Here is a 19,828-nt window from a genome sequence, read left to right on the forward strand (position 1 = left end):
CGTCTGAACCATGCACCTCTGCATACACAGGGAAATGGAGCACAGAGAGGTTCAGACAGAGACACTGAGGTGGTCAGGTGAGTAGCTTCCCTCCAAGTCACTGGTTGAGTATTGTGAAATGAAATAAATGGACTCTAGTAGCAAGGTCAATCCCTTTCAATCCCTTGTCCTGGGAAGGGTGAACACCAGAGTTATATCTACACTGCTAAATAGAAGAGGACCAGGGATCATACCCAGGCACCTGATCTCTGATTGTCCTGCCTCGGTTTTGGCCATCCCCAACAAGCTCTCTCCAAGACACTTTTGCTCCAGAGATGCCTGGCACTGAGCAGCATGGCTGCAGGCTGGCTAGCATCACAGCCTCTGGCATTGAATAGTATGGACCCAGTCTAGATGTCCCATCGGGACCATATATATATCATTTTGCAATTCTGCATCGGCTACCTGCAGTACAGACTCCTGATTCTCGCTTTGAAATTTTCAGCAGCGAAGTAATAGAGGACGGGATCGAGGCAGCTGTTCATGGCAGCGAGGCAGAGAGTGACCACCAGTGCTTTGTGCACGGGCAGATTGGCCTGGCTGCAGCTGCTGCGCATCAGGTGGACAGTTCGCAGTACGTGATACGGCAGGAAACAGAGGAGGAAGAGGATGAGAGTGATGATGATGGTTGACAGTGCCTTCTTGTGACAGACCGCCTTCTTGCACTGCGGAGTCCTGGACTTGAGCAACGCTTTGATTGCAAAGATGTAGCAGACAATAATTGTGCAAAACGGCAGAATGAAGCCCACGATGAGGACAAAGCTGTTCATCATGAGGAGCCTGTGTGTGTTGGAGGGGTGGAGGTCCAAGCACTTGGCTGGGTTGCTGTACCCAGCGATTCCCTTGCTTAACAGGGGGCTGGAGGCTGCCAGCACGAAGACCCATATGGCTGCGCATGTTATCCTGGCATACTTCATGTTGGTTGTTTTCCAGTGTTTGAACGGGTAGACGATGGCTGTGAAACGAACCACGCTGAGCACGGTGAGAAAATAAATGCTGCAGTACATGTTCACGTACAAGGTGTAAGTCATGATCCTGCAGATGATATCACCAAATATCCAACGAGATCCCAACAAGAAATATGTGGCCCGAAAGGGCAAAGTGCTCACAAACATGAGATCCGAAACAGCCAAGTTCTGCATGTAAATGTTTACTGAGGTCTTCCTCTGCGAAGGCTGGAAGAAAACATAAATGGAGAGGCCATTTCCAACAGCACCCAGGAAGAAGATAAAGAGATACATGGTGGGATAAATGACTTGCTTGAAGCTGTCAATCGTACAGTTGAAGGAGCTGTTAGTGAAGTCGTCGTCTAGCGCCATCTCGGAAATATTCATAGTCTAGAGCCAGGCTCTCCAACCTTCTGCCAAAGTAAAAAGAAGTGGTGTGAGTGCTGGGTTACAGGCCGAGCAGGGAGTTCAGCTATTCGGGACTATTTCCCTGAGGGCAGAAATTGCAAGATGCAGAGGGCAGTGGAAAGTAAAGGTTTGTTAATGAGTAATTACTTGTGATGTCCCAATAAATACACATCTCAAGGTATAAAGCCCCAAGCCATCTCTAAACAGTTTCAGCGTTACAGCAGCTGGTTGTTGTCTCAGCCTATGAAAGTGCTGCCTTTTAAAGGTTAGTGCTATGTGTGTGTTTTAATGGCAATTCTCTGATCTTCTCTGTGCAAAACAAGCCAACTTGCTGTCAACCATTTTGTAGCAGAGAGGTTTTGAGTCCCCAGTTACCTACCATGGAAACATCAAAACCTGATCAGAAAAGAAATCACTGTCCATTGGTAAGTCTGCATTTCAAATTAGGATGAAAAGCCAAAAGAACTGAATTTGCCTTTTGGAACTAGTGAAATTTTTCTGGTATGTTGTTGGCAGTATGTCACTGAACATTCCTGAGCAATACCAGAGGTATATTGATATACGTCAGAATGTATAAATTAAGGATATTTTGACCTTAAACACTGCGTAAATACTGTGCTAGTTATGCATGGTTCCTTTGTTAACTCCCGCCTCCTTACACCGTACTTCTTCTTTCTTGTAAGTTTCTGATGTCTTTCTATGTCTCTTTTTGTGGGGCCTTTGCTTCATTTACCACTTTCTGAACCTCTCTTGTGCTCAAATGCTCTGCATCAGACAGTCATCTACACGTGCTGCAGCTTCCAGGGCTGCCCATGTTTGCACTCCTAATGAAAATGGCCTGTGAGAAAATGGGCTGTGTTCACAGAGAATGACATTTTTCCTCCTATGAGGCTGTAATTCAATCAAATCAAAACCACTCATCACTAAAACACTCTAAATAATATTTTTTTTTCTCATTAGAGTCTATTTCCTTGCTGAACTCCTGATTTCTTCTCTCAGCTTACCTGCAGCCAGTAGTATTTTGAAAGGAAGGTTTCAGTATTGTTGCTTGTTTAATAGTGGGAGCAATTCCCTCTCTGCATCTGCCAACATATTCTAGAGATGGAACATGGAAAATTTTAGCCTAAAAACCAGAACTACATGGCATTTCTAGATGCCTGAAAAAAAAGCTTTTAATTTGCTCCAGTGAGAGTGATAATGGGTTGATGGTACACGACTATGTCGTATCTCTTATTCTCGACCACACTGGCTTCACAATTTGAAATTAATTTATTTGCACGGATGGAGTCTCCCTAGGGGGAAAAGTGGGCTCTAGATTTGGGTGCTCTGGACTCCCAGTTACCCAGTGCGGTATTCCCAATGTGGTGTAAACGGGAGCTAATTTGCGAACTCAAGCCATGGTATGGGAGCCTGAGCTATGTTCAGAGCAGCCCATGGTATCTTCAGGGTGGTGTCTCAGAGTCCATCTGGATCCCTTAATAGACCAGCCGGATGTGCCCCAGCAGTCACCCTTTATCCGACCCCACTGCGACAAGGAGCGTGGGAAGTGTGATCCCCAGACTGGGCTCCCAAGGAGCAGAACTTACCCCCCCCACCGTCGCGAGATGGAAACATGGCGGCTTGAGGAAGGGGGACATCTGCTCACACCAACATCATACGCATCCCTGCAGTGCTTGAAATTATCCCTCCAGAAAATAAAGATAATAATATCTATTGAGCGTAGGAGTGCTGAAGACTGGAAGTGGGCAAACTGGATACTGGGGCTCAGCAAAACCTCAGACTCAGTAAACTTGTGCTCCTAAAGGAAATCTCCTCCTCATTTGAGATCCTCTTCCCCCGTGGAGGGGAGAGACAAGGTATACTTCCTAACAACAAATCTTTTGCAATCAATCAGAGGAGTTTTGAATGGTTTTGGTTTTCTGTACAAAGCGACTGTTTGACATATAAGTTTTCTGTGTGGGATCAAGCACCAGCTTTTCTCCTGATTGAAGCTGATGTCCCCGTTTTGCAGGGAAACATCGCAGCCCGAGGCACTGCAAAGGGAAGAGCCCTTTTGACTGTGTTTTGCCCAAGCATCCTTGCCTTTAGAAACCCCAAACCACAAGAAAATATCTATGCCTGTTGAAGAATTCCTGTTGTGTGGGCCACCAAACACTCCTCTGTGAAACCTGTGAGATAGAGGAGTCGAATGAGGATGAAGAACTTGGCGCATGGGCAAATTCAAATCTCTGCTGAGCACCACAAGTGATGGCTTGTGGCCCAATGCTATCTGCTGAAGGATGGGATTAGGGCAATGACACTGAGTTGATGAAAAGCCCTTGGGTCCCTGCACCCTGGGGAGAGCACTACAAGCGCTGAGGCACTTTGCTCAGGCTCTCCATATAAGGTTATCTAGCTAACAACTACCATTAAAGCTATTTTGTGCTCCTTGTTTCTCCTTCCAGCTAAAGACCTTTAGGAAACCAGATGCACATGTGTAATTGAGAAAACTCAGCATCCTTGGACCTGGCAAGGAAGCCAGTACTCAGACTCCTCTCCAAATTATCCAAACAAAACTTGTGAGGTGTTATGGGATGTCTAAGAGAAAGAGGCTGGAGACCAGTCAACTGAAAGCTGTTAACCACCACGGTGCCTGGCCTCAGTCGAGGGCCAGGAACGACCCGTGCAATTATCATATGTAGATGCTCCTATTAGTTGTGCTTTAACACACAGATCAATGTAGAAAGGAAGGTGCAGTGAAAGATATATTTCACACAGGACTACCTCAAGCAACCACAGAGAAGAAGGGGAGAATTTTACCCCTCCTTGAAGCCAAGAGCTGTTTACTAGCCAGCTAAGGCTAGGAGATGGCTCCTAGATAAACAGAAGGAATGATATAGCTAAGGACAGGCAATAAACTTTGTTTTCAGCAAGTGTCCAGACGGTCTCCTGCGTCAGGAATGAACAGGGTAGGTTTTGGGTGAGAGGCTGGGCCTATAGGGTCCCGCAAAAGAAGGGAGATGATTGGCAGTATGATCTAACAGCCCTCTGAGAACAAAAGGAGGGAGAGAAAGGGAAAATCTGAAATGGGAATCTCTCTTAAGTGGTACTGCAAGACTTCTCTGATGGAAACTCTCCAGCAGGAGATTTTTTCTATATATGAGTTTCCCTGATGGAAGCTATCAACTAGAAGCAGCTGACACATGTCCCAAGGCTCTGACAATCACCCTGGCAGGAGAGAGAGAACACATCAGCTGAGCAAGAAAAAGGGAATTTATTTCTGAAATAAATAACTGCTGTGTAAGTAGATTAGATGTAGAGTTTGGGTGGGTTTTTGTCTTTTCTTTTGTCTTTTACTTCTGTGAAGTCTTTTAGAAACATTTACAGCTTGATTAGTTTGAATTTTATAAATAAATATTTACCTTTCATTATAAATTACATATATATTATAAATTATATGTATTTATTATGAAGAAATATTTTGCCTTTTAATCTTAGACTGGCTTGAGTGTGATTTAAGGGAAGGGGATAACAGAAAGACGTTCTTTGCCTAAGGTGAATCTAACACCCTTAACAAACAGATGGATGTGCAAGCCAGATGGGGAACAGATAGAGCAAAAGAAAGAGGAGATTTGTTTAATTGGAAGAGATACTAAACTAATAGAAGTGTCCCCAAACCATCATATTTTAAGCTCAGGATGCAGGTAGCAGTCTAGCAGCAGAGTGGGGACTATCCCCTAAACAGCCCAGCGTGACACGTATGGCCACCTCCCCGGGGCAGGTTTTATGCGTGCGTGTGCAGGGCAAGGGGCTGGGGACGTGGAGGGATGAGGCTGGCTATCTTAAGGCAAGAGTGGCTCAGCAGGAGCCGGGCAGGAGCAGGTCTGCCCAGGGAGCAGACCTCATGAGATGTCTGTGCACATTGCTCGGGGGTGCAGGAGAGGAGCCAGTGGTGGCTGTGGTCATTGTGAGCACCAGGGATGAAGGTGGGATCTTTGGGGCTCAGCTACGAGGCAAGAGAGAAGCTCAGGTCAGACCAAGTGTTTCAGTGCATGGATGAGGCAGTAGAGAGGAGAAATTTAGGTATGTAAGGAACTGAGGGATCTTTTGGGATAAAGGCAAGCAATACAGGAATGAGAGACTGTGCCATACCCAGAGTGGATCCGGGCTGCTGGCGCTGCAGACTGAAAGCTTTGCAGAGGAGTATTTAATCAGAAGCAACAGGGGAGCTGACGGGCATGGGAGAGCAAGTGGGCTGGACTGATGAGACCTGCAAGGGCAGTGAACTCACAACCAGTGCACCTCTGACAAGGTCAGGCGGAAAATAAAGCCCAACTGCAACAACTAGGGAAGGCAAATCCAACTGCCCACAAATCCAGTTGGCTGGCACGTGCTATCTTGAGTGACTGATCAAAAGCAAATCTTACATGTAATTCTACACTGATGCTCAAAGCTGAGAATGAGACAGGGCAGCTGGTAGGCTTGGCATGAGACAGCAACCCTGGTGCAAGGGAAACCTCAGAGACCTGCAAGAGAGAGGATAATCAATGGGAGCCTGTGTTGCTGTGCTGCCAGCTTTATGGTAATGATAGTGCACAGGTGGAGGAGTGGCACTGTGCACGAAGGACTATATAACTTGCAACAGCATAAAAATATTATGGCGAAAGAGAAGCACTACAGAGTTCTTGTAGGCAGACATCTCATACTCTAATAATAAAAATACAGTACTAGGAATGTACTACCAAACTCCTCATCATGATGGTGACAGTCATCAGAAAATGTTAAGTGAGAGTAGGAAGCTGAAAGCAGGTAGCAATAGCAGGAGATTTTGGGTGCCTTTATAAAGATGCGATGCTGCAGCAGAACGAGATATAATGTCCATATGCAAGAAATGCCTGATTCCTAGAATAATTAGTCCTGCAAACAAATCCACAACTCAAGATGCTATTCTACATTTGATCTTTAGTGCTGCACAGGTCCTAGTTCAAGCAGGTTTTGGTGGAGGGAGCCCTGTACTGGCAATCACAGTAGAGCTAGGTTTGGCAGTGTTGTGGGACAAAGAAGCAGTTCCAGAAGGAAGCAGCCTACATAATTTTGGGGGCTGTTTAGAAAAACAAACAGAAAATTCAACAAAACCTGTGTTAGAAGCCTACATTCCAAAAGAAATTGACATTTTAATAAATATTGAGCCCGATGTCTATCAGTAGAATGGTTAGCAAGACTATTACAGGGAAAAGATCACCATGTAGAAAGCAGAAGGCTTGTCCAAATGGGGAGAACAGGAAAGCCTTTATCATGGCAGATCAAATATGGAGAGGAAACTAAGAGCATTAAAAAAAAAAAAAAGTGAAGAGCACCTAGTAAAGATGCTCATGCTGACAGTAAGTTTTGTAAACCCACTGAAAGATGAAAGACTGCTAGGGAACTGGCAGGGTTGCTTGGTGGCAAAAGATCTTTTAGGGACAACAAGGCCATAGGAGAGAAACTCAGTGAATTCACTCTTCCCTGCCAAAGATGTTGGGGTATTTTCACGCCTGATGCAGCAAACAGGTCAGAGGAGCCATCTCCACTCGGCAGATGTGCGCAGGAAGTATTAAACCGACCAGATATAAGTGAGAGGCCAATAAGTAATCAGGACCAGATGGCATTCATACAAGTATCCTGAAGGATCTCAACTGTGAGACTGCCAGCCAAGGCACGTAACCCACCATTACAATCAGGTGCTGTGCCAGGGCACTGGCATGTCACCAGTGCAGCTCTCATCTACAAGAAGGGCTTGAGAGGGCAGCTCGAGGGCCACGAGTCGGTCACCTCAGTGCTGGGAGCTACCGACCACTGAGACAGATTTCCACCTCTGGTACATTGTGGGGGGTCTGTAATGAAGAATGAAGGCACTGAGCTCGTTGAAATGCCAGTCTGCTGAGAAGGAGTCAGCATGTCTTCTGAAAAGGAAGATCCTGCCCCACTCACCCGCTGAAGGGCTGTGAGGATGATGGATGAAGGGGGTCCAGTGGTCATTTTATATGTATATATGGATATGTACGGATTTATACAGTTGCATTTGTCAAAGCCTTTGACAAAGCTCTGCACCAAGGGTTTCTTAAGGAACTAAGTTGCCAGAGAGCTGGAAGGCATGTTCTTTTGTGGGCTGAAAGCTGGCTGAAGGGTAAGAAGCAAAGTGTGGGGCTTAATGAATCAGCAATGGGGTCCTCTAGGGTTTGGTACTCAGATCAGATTTATTCAGAATCTTTATCAATAACCTGGAGAAGACAGTTATCCAGGTTGGCAGATGCCATGCTGAAAGGGTGGCAGATGAGCATTAGTGTATTTTAATGTAAGGTGATGTACGCTGGGAAAAATAATCTAAACCATGCCTCCATGACATGAACTTGAAACTGGCTGTTACGTTCAGGAAAGGGCATTTGGCATTGGCATCACTGACCATTTACTGAAGTCATTTATGCATTGGCTGCAGTAGCAGAAGCAACCAAAAATGTCAGCAAAATGAGGGGCATCATCAAGAAGGCTATGCAGAACAAAGTAGGGTATAAAATCTCCATGCATCCCCATAGTGAGCAGTTCTGGTCTCTACATCCAAAAAAGAGATTATGGAGTTAGAGAAGGTGCAGAGAGGGGCAAGTGAAATGGTCAAGGAGACACAGCAAGAACTAAAAAGCCTGACACTCTTTGGTCCGGAAAGGAGGAGGCTGAAGAAGGATGTGGTCAAGGTTTACAGAGTCATGAAGGTGGTGGATAGTGTGAATGCACACTGTTATTCATCGGGTCCTGCAGTACTGGGACTTTGGGTGCTCAGTAGAGTTGTTGAAAGTCTGGTTTCAAACAGACAAAAGAGAGTGCTCCTCTGCACAGCGAGGAGTGGGCAGCACTGGGAGCTTGCTGCCACAGCAGGCAGTGCAGGCAGGTGGCTCAGCAGGGTCAAAACAGGATTGGACAAATGTAAGGACAATAAATGGGAAACAAAAGACTGGGCAGGGATGTACTTGCCAGTGCCCATGGACAGCAGTCGGGAAGCTGGGGAAGTGCAAGGGGAAAGCACTCTGGAAGGTGATCAGGCAGGTGATCAGGCTCTCATGTTGCCTCTAACCAGCCTCTCCTATTGCCGCCATCAGAGACTGAATACTGGGCTAGATGGACATTGGGCTGAGCTGCCAGCACATTTCTTACGGTCACAATTTGCTCCTAGTTCCTGGCAGTGTAACAACCACAGTTGACTTCACTGTGTTATGCCTAATTCCTGCTGGTGAAGTAAGACCAATGCCTGTAGTGATATTAATACAGAGATTCCACCCTGTATGTCAAAAAGCTATTACTGGGAAAGTGGCGATAGTCAGCAGCCCTGGGCTACGCCCAGTTCTAGTGGAAGGCAGTCATTCAAGTCATCCAGCATCTCAGCAGACAATGGGATCGATTTCTATGCCACGCCTGGACAGAAGGACACTCGTTTTGAAGACGTGTGGTGGAGGGGTGCTGCTGCTAAGGGTGTAAATATGAAACCTCCACTGTCTCTAAAGGTGTAAACATTAAACTCTCCATTTCCAAACTGCTGATCTCGGATCTGCTGCTCTGAAACACTGCATTCACCATAACATGAGGAACTACCAAAGAACCTATTTTTAATAAGATGTTCTGCATATGCAAAGTTAAATAGGGAAATCAGGCTGTTCATTCAAAATATAGTTCTTGGCTACGTTCAGTGATAAATATATGGATCCTCTTGTATGCCAGGAAAAAGAGATACTCTCTATCACAATAACCCTTTGTCTGAAGAGGACCTTAGACACCACAGTCTCATGTTCATTACCCAAATAGGAAGGCAGTTATGATATCGCTGCTATATAGGAGATCACTTACATTTGTCACTGCACTTCTGAGAAAAACAGAAGTTCTTATGTTTTTTTAAAGTTCCCGTTTGGCTTTCTTTCCAGCATTCACTTTGTGTTTCACGAGCAACATTACCAAGACTAAATATAACAGAATGTAATATTTAGAATTAACACTGAATTCATCAAAACATGGCATTTTATTAACCTTTCTACATGCACAATAATGAAAAAAGAAATCAAGAGTTTGACATTTAACACCTTTTATTTTAAAAGTTTGCCATAAACCAAATATGTATTTTTCATCTAGTTAAAAAATGAGACTCACTTAATCAATTAATTGTTATCTTTCATCTGGCAAACATCCTAGTTACATAAATCCACCCTTTTTTCTGCCAAAAAAATTCTCAAGACCGGCTTTGTCATAGAGAAGTTTAGTCAATGATCACAGCTTCTAGCAAATAAAAAGCTTGCTGCGAGTAATAAGAAATATAACTAGGCTGTATTTTAATCATTGCAACCATTTTTATCTACATCAGAAAAAGCAGGCAAATCTTGTCCTACCTCAGCTCGTGTGCCTTCTGGTGTGTTCAGTGTTTCCTTCTGCTTGCTGTTGCTCACAACTTTCAGCTTTGTTAGTGGAAAGGAAAAACACAAACACTTGATGCAAAACCCAAGTGCTATTTATGCAGAAGCCACAGAAAAGCAATGAGCAGTAGGAAAGGGAAGTAAATCCTGATTAAAAGATCTTACGTCTTCTTAAAAGAGAAATGTTCTCAGCTCAAGGAGTGGCGCTAGCAATCACATGGCAATCTTTCATAATTTTCACCCAATGAAAGAGGCTCTGCAGCTACGTGGCATGTTGGGAAGCTTTCTGGATTTCTGTGTTTGGGCCCACACTTATATACATGTGCTTTCAATAATCAGGGTTGCTCAAAATATTAAAGGACATCCCCGTATGAGCGTCACATGGATCGTTACAGATGTAGTTCTTGGAATTATGGAGAGGACACATACCAGGCTTATTTCCCAGGCTTTTCATGCAGAAATCACAGGAAGAACAGAACTGTAAGCAGGCTGCTAGGAACTGGTGCATAATCTCATTCAGCTTATAGCTCAAGGCTGAGTTTACAGAGCTGAGGGACTAATTTTCCTTGAATTTTGATAGAAACAGAATACATAGCTCTGTTAGGCCATGAGTAAGTGGCTGCAGTGAATGCCTTGCTCCCCCTTAACATTTTACCACTTCTCAGTGGAGTTGACTGCACAGATGGGTGCTCTGAGCCCATTGCAGTTGTGAAATAGGTATCTATACATACTATAGGTAAAACAGCTTGGTTATTCCTTTTCTGTGCTGTCAGCACATGCAGGTGGACCAGACGCATTCAAGTGCTTTCTGGCTGCTGTGTTGTATTCCATGTCGGCAGCAGGTTAGGAGTCCACACATGGCTGCTTACCACAGCTCAGTGGATGGGGAGTCTCCCAAAAAACCTTCTCGCCACCCACATTTATAGTTGTCTACGCCCCACAGTGCTTCGGATCATGATCGTAATCTCTCCTCCATTGGCCACTTGTGCCTGATTCTCATTTATCGCTCTTCACTCTGGGTGTACATGTGGACTTGAGAACAGGCAAAATAGTCCTCTGGGCATGCTCCCCATGCGGGGTCATGGTGGCAACATGCAGTGGCTGCAAAGACTTGTGTCACCAGAGCTCACAAATCCCTATGCCCATGGGGGAGGTATGTACAGCTTGCAAGCAGCTCTGTGGGTGGTTTTTTTTAGCATGGGGCTAAAAAAAGACATAGAAAAATGGCTTAGCTAGGAACTAGTCTAACACCTTTTGCCAGGGTGAGCACAAAATCCATGAGTGGTGTTTTTGAACATTTGCCTACATTTGTATTGACAGAGCAAAGTAAGCTTAAAAAGCTCCCCGACAGAGATCCATGTCAAGTGAATTTTCAAGGTACAGCGTGACAGTGAATTAGGACCCTCCTGAGACCTCAGAACTTAGACTTTGCCAACGCTCGTGGCACCTAAGCCCGTGGATAGGTGTCCTCTTCCAGATGCTTTGGTTACCGTCCCAGCTGTTTCCCTCTCTGCCAAGGTCTGCCTGCAGAGTGGCTCGTGTGCACTCCCTAACCCTCTTCGGTCATTGAGGCAGGTACCGTAGACACCTGAAACAGGAGGTCTCTGCTCACCCAGCCCATATGGACTGAAGCAGGGTAGAAATGACCCCATGAGCAGCTTGGTGGCCAGATTTCAGGGGCAGAGCCCTTTGGAAGGGAGCTGTGACATGTGGGAGGGAGCAGCGTAGGGTGCGACCACTTCAGCCAGCAAGGCCATGGCCAGAGGACAGCTATGACCTCAGCGTTTGCCCAGGAGATGCCCCGGACTGCATCTTATCTGCAACTGGCAGAGACTAATTTAGGCATTGCAGTAGCAGTCTGATGACATCTCCATCACATGGCATGTGGCGATAATCACTCTGGGACTGATAGGCAGGCTGTTCTCAGATACACAAGGTCAGAGACTGAAACATGCGGAAAAGTTAGTCATTGATCACATTTTATATTCCTGAATGTGTTTTGAGAACATCTCTTTTACCGTATGATAAGGTTATCTTCGTTGCCTGGATAATTTCCCGTCTTCACCTTCTTAAACACCCTGCTTTCTGAAGAGTACTGTTTCCTCCCTTTTATAAAGTAATTCTGTATTTTGCTTTTAGCCTGGCTTTGAATAAATGAGGTTGGCTGCCAACTCACCCTGCACCTGATGAGCTAGATCCGGAGTGACTGCTTGGGATTCTTTAGAAACTGTCACTGGATGACTCAGCTTCCTAGGGGAGTTTATTACATCTCTTACTAATAAAAACTTCAGTAGTTCTGGAGAAGACATCTCAGAATATCATGAAGAATCAAAGACTTTCAACACAAGATGCTGCATGTATATTGCATATTCAACAGTTAAGAGCCTAGATTATTTCTGAATTTTGAGTCCCATAAAATGTATAGATGATTGAGGATGCAGTAGAGTGCAAACCACCCCTCTGGGCTGCAGCTACTCTCCGTCCTGCCTCTGTTTCTGTTCCCTTTTGCATTTCTGGCTCCATGACAGCCCAGTTTCAAGACAGAAAAGCAGGAGGGGGTGACTCATCCTTTTCCTTCCCCTTCCTCACAAACCCACCTCCCCTCCAGCCCTGCGCAGGGGCACTGTCTACAAAGGAGGGCTCCAGCCCACAGCGGCGAGCAAAGCCACCACTGCAGGCTCCAAATGTATGAAGAAGCCAAACTTCGGACCTGAAATAAGCACTCCAGGCCAGGCAGAAGCAAAAATATACTCTTCTTCCCCTGCTCGGCATTTCCTATAGGCTAGTTCAAGTGTCCTCATGGGCTGAGCACTAGTTGGTGCAAGTGCCAGTCAAGGAGCCTGTCTCCCACACTCCCTGTATAGGGCACCTTGGACATCCCAAACACACATCGTGCTATTACGTGCTCCATAGGGCCAGGCCTCCCCCCACAACAGTACTGTGTCACCCTAAAGTCAGGTGAGCTGCTGTCTGAGGACGGTCCATTGTCTGGTGCATCTCTCCGCTGTTGCAGTCTCACCGGGCAGGTTGTCATCCGCTTCACACCTCAGCAGAGGGGGCCAAGAGCTGCCTGAAATCCACCCAGGTCTTGATGCATGTGCACAGCCCAGCAGACTCGTGCAAGCTCATCAGCTCATGGAGCATGGATGCATTTGCACACCAGCTTGGGTAGCTTGGCAGCCCCACGGCCACGTGGACTGTGCATGGGAGACATGGAATCCCCAGCAGCAGGGGAGCTGGGGTGAGACATCAAGTGTCCCAGGCAAGCCAGATGAAGGAGTCTGCATATTTTTCCCGTCACTCAGTCAATGTTTTGCTGTCTGCAGGCATGAATTTCCAGTGGCAGAGTTTCACTTTTTTCACGCCAAGAGATTTTTGGTAAAAATGGATCTGTCAAACAAACAGAAGGGATTACCTCCATTGAAGATTTTAGCACTGCATGTCTTCAACATGGCAGCTTAGCCTACTAACACATATCTATTTCCAGAGACTAAACTTACAAAGCCTACATTCATTTTCTGTGCAATCCAGAAAAAAACAGCATCCAACGTTAGGAGCTTGTCTGCTGTCAGCCATAAGGCTGGATAGATGGGAAGATGAGAGTGACTGCTGCATGAAGAAGGGGGAAGAAGTAGGGGCAATTTTAAAAGGAATTATTCAGAAAGGAAAAGCACAGAAGATTTTCAAGCTGTTTCTTTTGCAACATTAGTAATGACATATTTTTTAATTGCCTGTGGTCCTTTCTTAATTGTCTGCTATTCCTCGCTAATATACTGATGAGGGCAGAGGAATGTTAATATATAGCTGGAATGGAAAAAGACATCTAATGTTGTCTTTATGTAAAATAAACTGTTCTTTTTTAAGTATGAAGTACTAAAACTGGAAATGTTTTTTGCCAGCCCCTCCAAAGGTGGCTGTGGGCCTTGGGAAGAATTGATTGTCTCCAAAAGTCACGGAGTCGATGGCAGCTGGGAGCATTAATGCTCTTCCCAGAGAATAATCGATCCAGTCCTTGACTCTGAAAGGACTGAACCAGAGCAGGACAAAACACCAAACACTTTCTAAGGCCTTCATCTAAAGCCCATTGAAGTCATTGGAAAGAATAGTGCCTTTTTGGATTAAAACCTAAATAAGACAGCCTCAGAAACTGTGACTGGAAATAAAGAACTCTTTTTTTTTTCTCTTCAACTAGCTAAAAGCATTTCAGATCTAACATGTGCAAGGTTGTCAGTGTGCCAGGTATATTCTATCTTTGTGTAGCATACCTTTCAAAATCTCTCTCTCTCTACTTCTGCAGCCATTTCTCTACCTCTGCAGCCATTTCTCTACCTAGCGCTAACCACCATGATGCTGAAGTGACTTTCTGCCTGCATTATGCACTTTGAATAATTGCACAGTCTACAGTTGCAAATTCTGTTATTTCTGGTTTGTGTGTTAAACATTACAGCATTGCAAATTGTTGAGATTATGAAAATGCAGAATCTGAAGGATTTGGCAACAAATCTAATTATCTCTATCTTAAGATTTGGTCTCCTAAAGACTTGTCATTTGTATATGTTGGCACATGTATGCAATTCTACACTTCTCTATGCACACAGTGCTGTATTTTGGTCTGTGTTTACCCCATATTAAATGTCCTGTGAATCCTGTGTTATTCTGCTGAACTCTCCCTTCATACAAACATAGAAACTCGAAGCAAAACAAGCTTCCTCTCTTCTCTTTTTGCTGACTCTTTTACAATACTCCTGACCCAACAGCTAGATAAAAACAAACAACAACCATGTTCCAGAATCAGAATGATGAGATTTAGGTGCTCTGCACCTTATATTCAATGGCTAAACACTACTGTAAGATACAACCTGCAAGTCTTTCCTCATAAACTCCAAATACCACCAAATCCACTTTCATATCAATGTAATCATCGCTAATACTTAGCAAAAACATTATCACAGACAATGTGTGTGCACGTCCATTCCCCAACCCCAGCATCTTCATACAATTCTCTTTTTTTTACTCTAGTCCCTTTGCTTTCTTATCCCATGCATTTCCAGTGCTATTTCGTGCTCTCTCTGTATGTGTGCGTGTGTGTGGGGGGGTGTATGTCCATGTACAAAAGGTATAAGTGCAGCTGCATGTATGCATTTATATGCATGCACTCACAGAAGTGCATTCAGATGCAAGCACTTACAGAGAACCCATTTGTGTGCATGTGTATTTGTGATATAAATGCATATGTACATACACATGCTCGATAAAAAGGTTGAACTTGAGCATCAAGGCTAAACTGTGTCGGCCAGAATTTAGGGAGCCATGGGAAGAAGTGTGGGACACAAGTCCCCTGCTCTTTTAATCTGAGGCTGATGGCTTTCATCTGCCTGAGGTCCCTCTCCCCAGAGCACATGGGAGGTTCTTCCTCCAGGCACTGGCCACAGCTGACACAAAAAATAAGTTTAAATTTTTGTCCTCAGTCTGGATTTTAACAACGTTTCTTCAGATAAAACTCAGGTGGTGTTAAATCTCAGTGGCCACATTTTCTATTCTACTGGCTTTGGGAAATGGTTTAGGGTATTGTGTGCTGTCTGATACTTTTTAAGCTGTATTTTAAAACACCATATAAAGATAGCCTATATATGTGATTTTGAAGAAAATAACATGACCTTTTCTCCCAGTTTTTTACTCAGAATTTTAGAGAAATATCTAAGCGTCTATGATGGGCCATAAATACATTGTGAAAAATGTCCATTTATAAATGAAATTTCCAGCCTTGAAAACTGCTTGGATTACATATTTCTTTTGCAATTAGTTTGCAACCAGTGTCCCCTCAGATAAAAATGAGAATTAATTTAAGCTCATCTTTGTCACAGACTACATGCTTTTGTGACATGACTTAGTGAAATCCTCTTTACTGGCATGTACTGAAAACAAGACTGAGCAGGCCTGGACGTGGTGGTAACAAGAGTGGGAGAGGGAGGGGGAAGCTCTGCAGCAGCAGGTTCCTCCACTGTTACAGGATTGGGATCATTCGGTGCTAAGGGGAGTCCGTCACCCACACATCCCACCCTGCCACGCACTGGGAAGCTGCTACACTGAGCTGTTTAATGCAATCTTTGCCCTCTACCTTAGAGGTTTAAGTATGAACTCTGGGTTTCTTTGCAGAAGACAAGGGAAGCTCAGGGTGTGCTGTCACCCCACACATGCCTAAGTACCAAATCCAGGGGCACCTCAGCACCCATCTTTGTGGTTGATTATCACCAGATGACCTTGTTCACCAGCACAACCAGTGCTTGGGACCAGTCTGGAACGGTCTGAGCTGCCTGACATGGACTTGCTACACAACCGGGTTACTGTCAGTCAAGCTTGCATGGGGTTTTACAGCAAAACTGGGAGATAACTCACTCCGTCTTGATTAAACTGCCTCATGTTTTGCTTTCAGAGTCCTCAGTGCAATGAGGGCAAGCTGGGCAGAGGTTAACTGATCTTTTGCTGCAGGAAGAAAATTAAGGGAAATACACGATTTAATTCAGTTTTGTTTGGCAGAGATGTTTCTTCCACTTTGTTGTTGTTGCTACAAGACCAAAGCTGTAATTCTCTTGAAATCCGGTGCGTGCCACCAGAGAAGAATTAGTACAATGGTTTTAGTTTTATGTAACGTTCCCAATACCCAGTGACTGAGCGCTTTAGAAGAGAATAAACAAAATGAAGTAAGCTGTTTGTTCAGCATGTTCCAACACCCGTCCATCTGCCTCCCTTTGTACTCACAGTCCCTCAGCCACAACTTTTCTTATCCGCTACTGTCAAAAATATGACTCATTTTTCACATAATAGACTAGGGGAAAAGTAGAGAAGTTTTTATACATAATAAAGCTTTCTCTTGCCCAGGATCTCCTGCATCAGCTCTTATTTTACTTCTCATTAAAAAGAATGACACAATGAAAATGTACTTTTTCTAGCCCTGGTTAGCTGCAGCAGGAGTCGCTGTCTATGCCACAGTTAGCTCTGCTTGACTTTTCACAGAACCAGGCAAATGAAGCTTTGGTATAGCTAATTGTAGGACAAGGAATTTGTCAAATTCCCAGGCCACGAGGGGACGAAGTGTTAGTATAGTTTATACAATTAGTGAATTTGGTGAATGGAAGGAAGTCTCCTCCCCTCTACCCAGGCATCTTATAAGCTCAGCTAACACGCTTTCATGGCTGCAAAGCAGAAGCCGCTCCAAAGTGGGGACACTGGCCAAAACGTCTGCCCACGTGGCTCCGTCAGGTTTTGAATCTGTGTTGTGTCATCATAAAAAACATGCCCAACCAGATGAAGTGGTTCCCATGGGAAGGGTCTGTGTAGTCTGCCCTAATGGTGACATCTTCAGTAACCATCCCTTTTCCATGGCGTTGTGCTGTACTCTGCTAGCAACGAGGCTGATATTGGATTCCCAGGTTAAGGCTGTGTTTGCCTAGCACATTTCTCCCCGCTCTTGCTTTCCACATGCTAGACTGGTTTTAACAACGCCTTGCCTGGCTGATAGACAAGAGGTAAAACACACAGCAGGCTGTCAGCAGATTTCCAATTCAGATGAAATCTCACAGCTTTTTTCACACAAATCTCACGCTTTCCCACAATGAGACCCTCATATGCATCAGACAAGCATTGCTGCCACAGGAATCTCTCATGTGTTAGACCAATTTCACTACGATGAGACCATCACTTGCCAAGCAGACGGGGGAAGAGATCCAGCAAACCCAGAGGTCCCCTCCCAAGTCTGCTGGGACCTCTGACCCACATGTGCCGTGTGTGTGGCACCGTGCTGGGGTGAGGAAGGCTCTTACCAGTGTAAATTATGTCTCTGACCAGCAAACTGATCTTTTGCATTTCTCAATGCTGAGAAATGTAATTTTTCTTAGTTGCTAAAATCACTAGTACCCATGCACAGGACAGGAGTGGGACTGAGGCCCATTGCATCTGTTTGAGATGCTCAAACTTTGACAGGTTATTTTGTGACACAAAAGTTATTACAGAAAGTCACAGGCTTATGTAAGGAGGAAACAAGATAAAGTTAATATGCTTTAAAATCAAGGCAGCTATTTACCTGTTGGATCTTATCATCACTTGATAGAACTACATGACACAGTCTCTAAAAAACACCACTCCGAGGAAAGCTCCAAAGAACAACACCTTTAATATGTCTTTTGCACTTCATTTGCTCTATTCTACACTTTAATTTCCTAGGCATTTCTTAAGTGCATTCAGTAGGATAGTAAGTATAATTCCTATGAGCTAGCTAAATTACTTGTAGCAAATTTGTATCAGCACTTATATTGTATTAGCATCATTATGTTATAATTTAAACCTTTCGTTTCACCACTAATCAAAGGCAATCTAACAAATAACCCAAATGTTCTAATTTAACAATAGTATCATGTCTTACTTTCTTTTTTAATAAAAAAAGAAAATTGGTCACTATAACCTCTGTAGGTAATAGAGTAGTTTCTACATACCAGTGTAGCAGCGCTGTTCCCTTTTGTCAAGCAAACTTCCTAGGTCTAAGCATCCTCTGCTTGCATCTCTGCAAAGCTTAAACACTTCAGTAGGGTCAGCAGCATTATGTACAACATCCTCCAGATACACCCCTAGAAAATTCCGCTTCCCTTTGACAGGCAATCCTGAAAACATCTGCTAGTGTAAACAATTTGGCTGTGGGAACTGCATGCTCCCACTTTAGGGATGTTTTCTGTTTTTCATTTTTCATCTCTCTAGCGCACAGATCCATCACTTGTATTGTTGAAACATATTAGAACTGGAATTGTGAGACTGAAGTGCTAAAATTAGCCAAAAGCTGAAAGCACAATTTTACTATGTCACAAGTTTGCGAATGGGCAATAGAGGCTCTCTTCTGTTTGATATGGCAAACTGTAGTAAAGCTAACACAAGATTTTAAAATGAAAGCTTCCTTTGCTTCAGCACAAGAAATCTTAACCACAACTAGGATTCACATCTATAAAGATACCATCCAAATTATGTTTTACTGTTTCTTGAGATACAATACACAATGTTTGCAGGCCATAGCCATAGAAATATAAATATTTTGCTTCCCCTTATGCAACTATTCAATGGCAGAAAAACAAAATAGAACCAGTGATGAAGAGCTGGCCGATATGTATCAACACGCTGTTGGGTGACCGTCAGGCCATGCTTATGTTCACCAGCAACACGAGAGACCATAGCTAGAAAGCAGTGACTGCCTTGGTAGTGCACAATGGTAGCCTTATTTAAATTATGCAGAATGATAAGCTCTACAACAAGAATTAGACTTGCATCTCAGTTACTTGTGTGTGCCTGGGAAAAAGCTCTTTCTGGTGTCAGAGGTGAAAATGTAAGAGCTGATGTACCCAATATACTGCTGTCAGTTGGCTGTTTTTAAAAAAAAAAAAAAAAAAAAAAGCTTTATCCTGAAGGCCAGGTTTTGGAAGATTAAACTTACAGATGTACACACACGTTCTTCACATCATTGCAAGAGAAAATCAGATGCCAAGAAAGGCCACACAAAATCTGTCAAAATGCTCACTTTTCCTGGCACCCTGCCTGTGACAGGGACCAATCAAGGACACCTGTGGAGCAGTTCAATAAAAAGTCAAGTATGTAGTGATGCTTCCCGAGAATAGTCTTTCAGCTGTCAACAATTCTTGCTTAAGGATTTGCTGCAGGAGAACTGCCTGGAGATTTAATAACCCTTGATGGATTTTCCTTCAATGAATTTGCCCACGTCAACCTTTGGCAACCACATCTTGCACAGAAGGGTTCCTTTGCAAGTACGTATCATGGAAAATATTTGCTGCAGAATTAGATCATGTACATTAGACATATGTACATATGTACATTAGAACTACCTGCATGAAAATCACATCTTTTCATCTTTCTTGAACCTGCTGCCTGCTAGGCTTCTTTGGTACTCCTTACTTGTTGTATTGAAAAAGAGCAGAAAAAAATTTTTTCTTCCTAGATATGAAGAAAAGGTTGACTGATTCAGAAGGAGGA

The 19,828-nt window shown here is 44.1% G+C and overlaps 1 protein-coding gene across 2 annotated transcripts; it reads right to left on the reverse strand.

The window, feature by feature from the left end:
• Positions 1 to 440: 440 nt before the first annotated feature.
• Positions 441 to 9,813, reverse strand: CYSLTR2 (cysteinyl leukotriene receptor 2). Of its 2 annotated transcripts, none has more exons than XM_050915034.1 (2): positions 9,779 to 9,813; positions 441 to 1,399 (listed from the first exon to the last, which is right to left on the reverse strand). In XM_050915034.1, exon 2 carries the CDS (start codon positions 1,371 to 1,373, stop codon positions 441 to 443), a length of 933 nt encoding a protein of 310 aa, XP_050770991.1. In that variant the 5' UTR covers positions 1,374 to 1,399; positions 9,779 to 9,813. The 2 variants fall into 2 exon arrangements, with proteins under 2 accessions (XP_050770991.1, XP_050770990.1); XM_050915033.1 differs by lacking the exon at positions 9,779 to 9,813 and adding an exon at positions 3,758 to 3,775 and having other exon boundaries at positions 441 to 1,376.
• Positions 9,814 to 19,828: the final 10,015 nt, after the last annotated feature.

The sequence above is a fragment of the Gymnogyps californianus genome, chromosome 1 (assembly GCF_018139145.2).
Source record: "Gymnogyps californianus isolate 813 chromosome 1, ASM1813914v2, whole genome shotgun sequence".
NCBI lineage: Eukaryota > Metazoa > Chordata > Aves > Accipitriformes > Cathartidae > Gymnogyps > Gymnogyps californianus.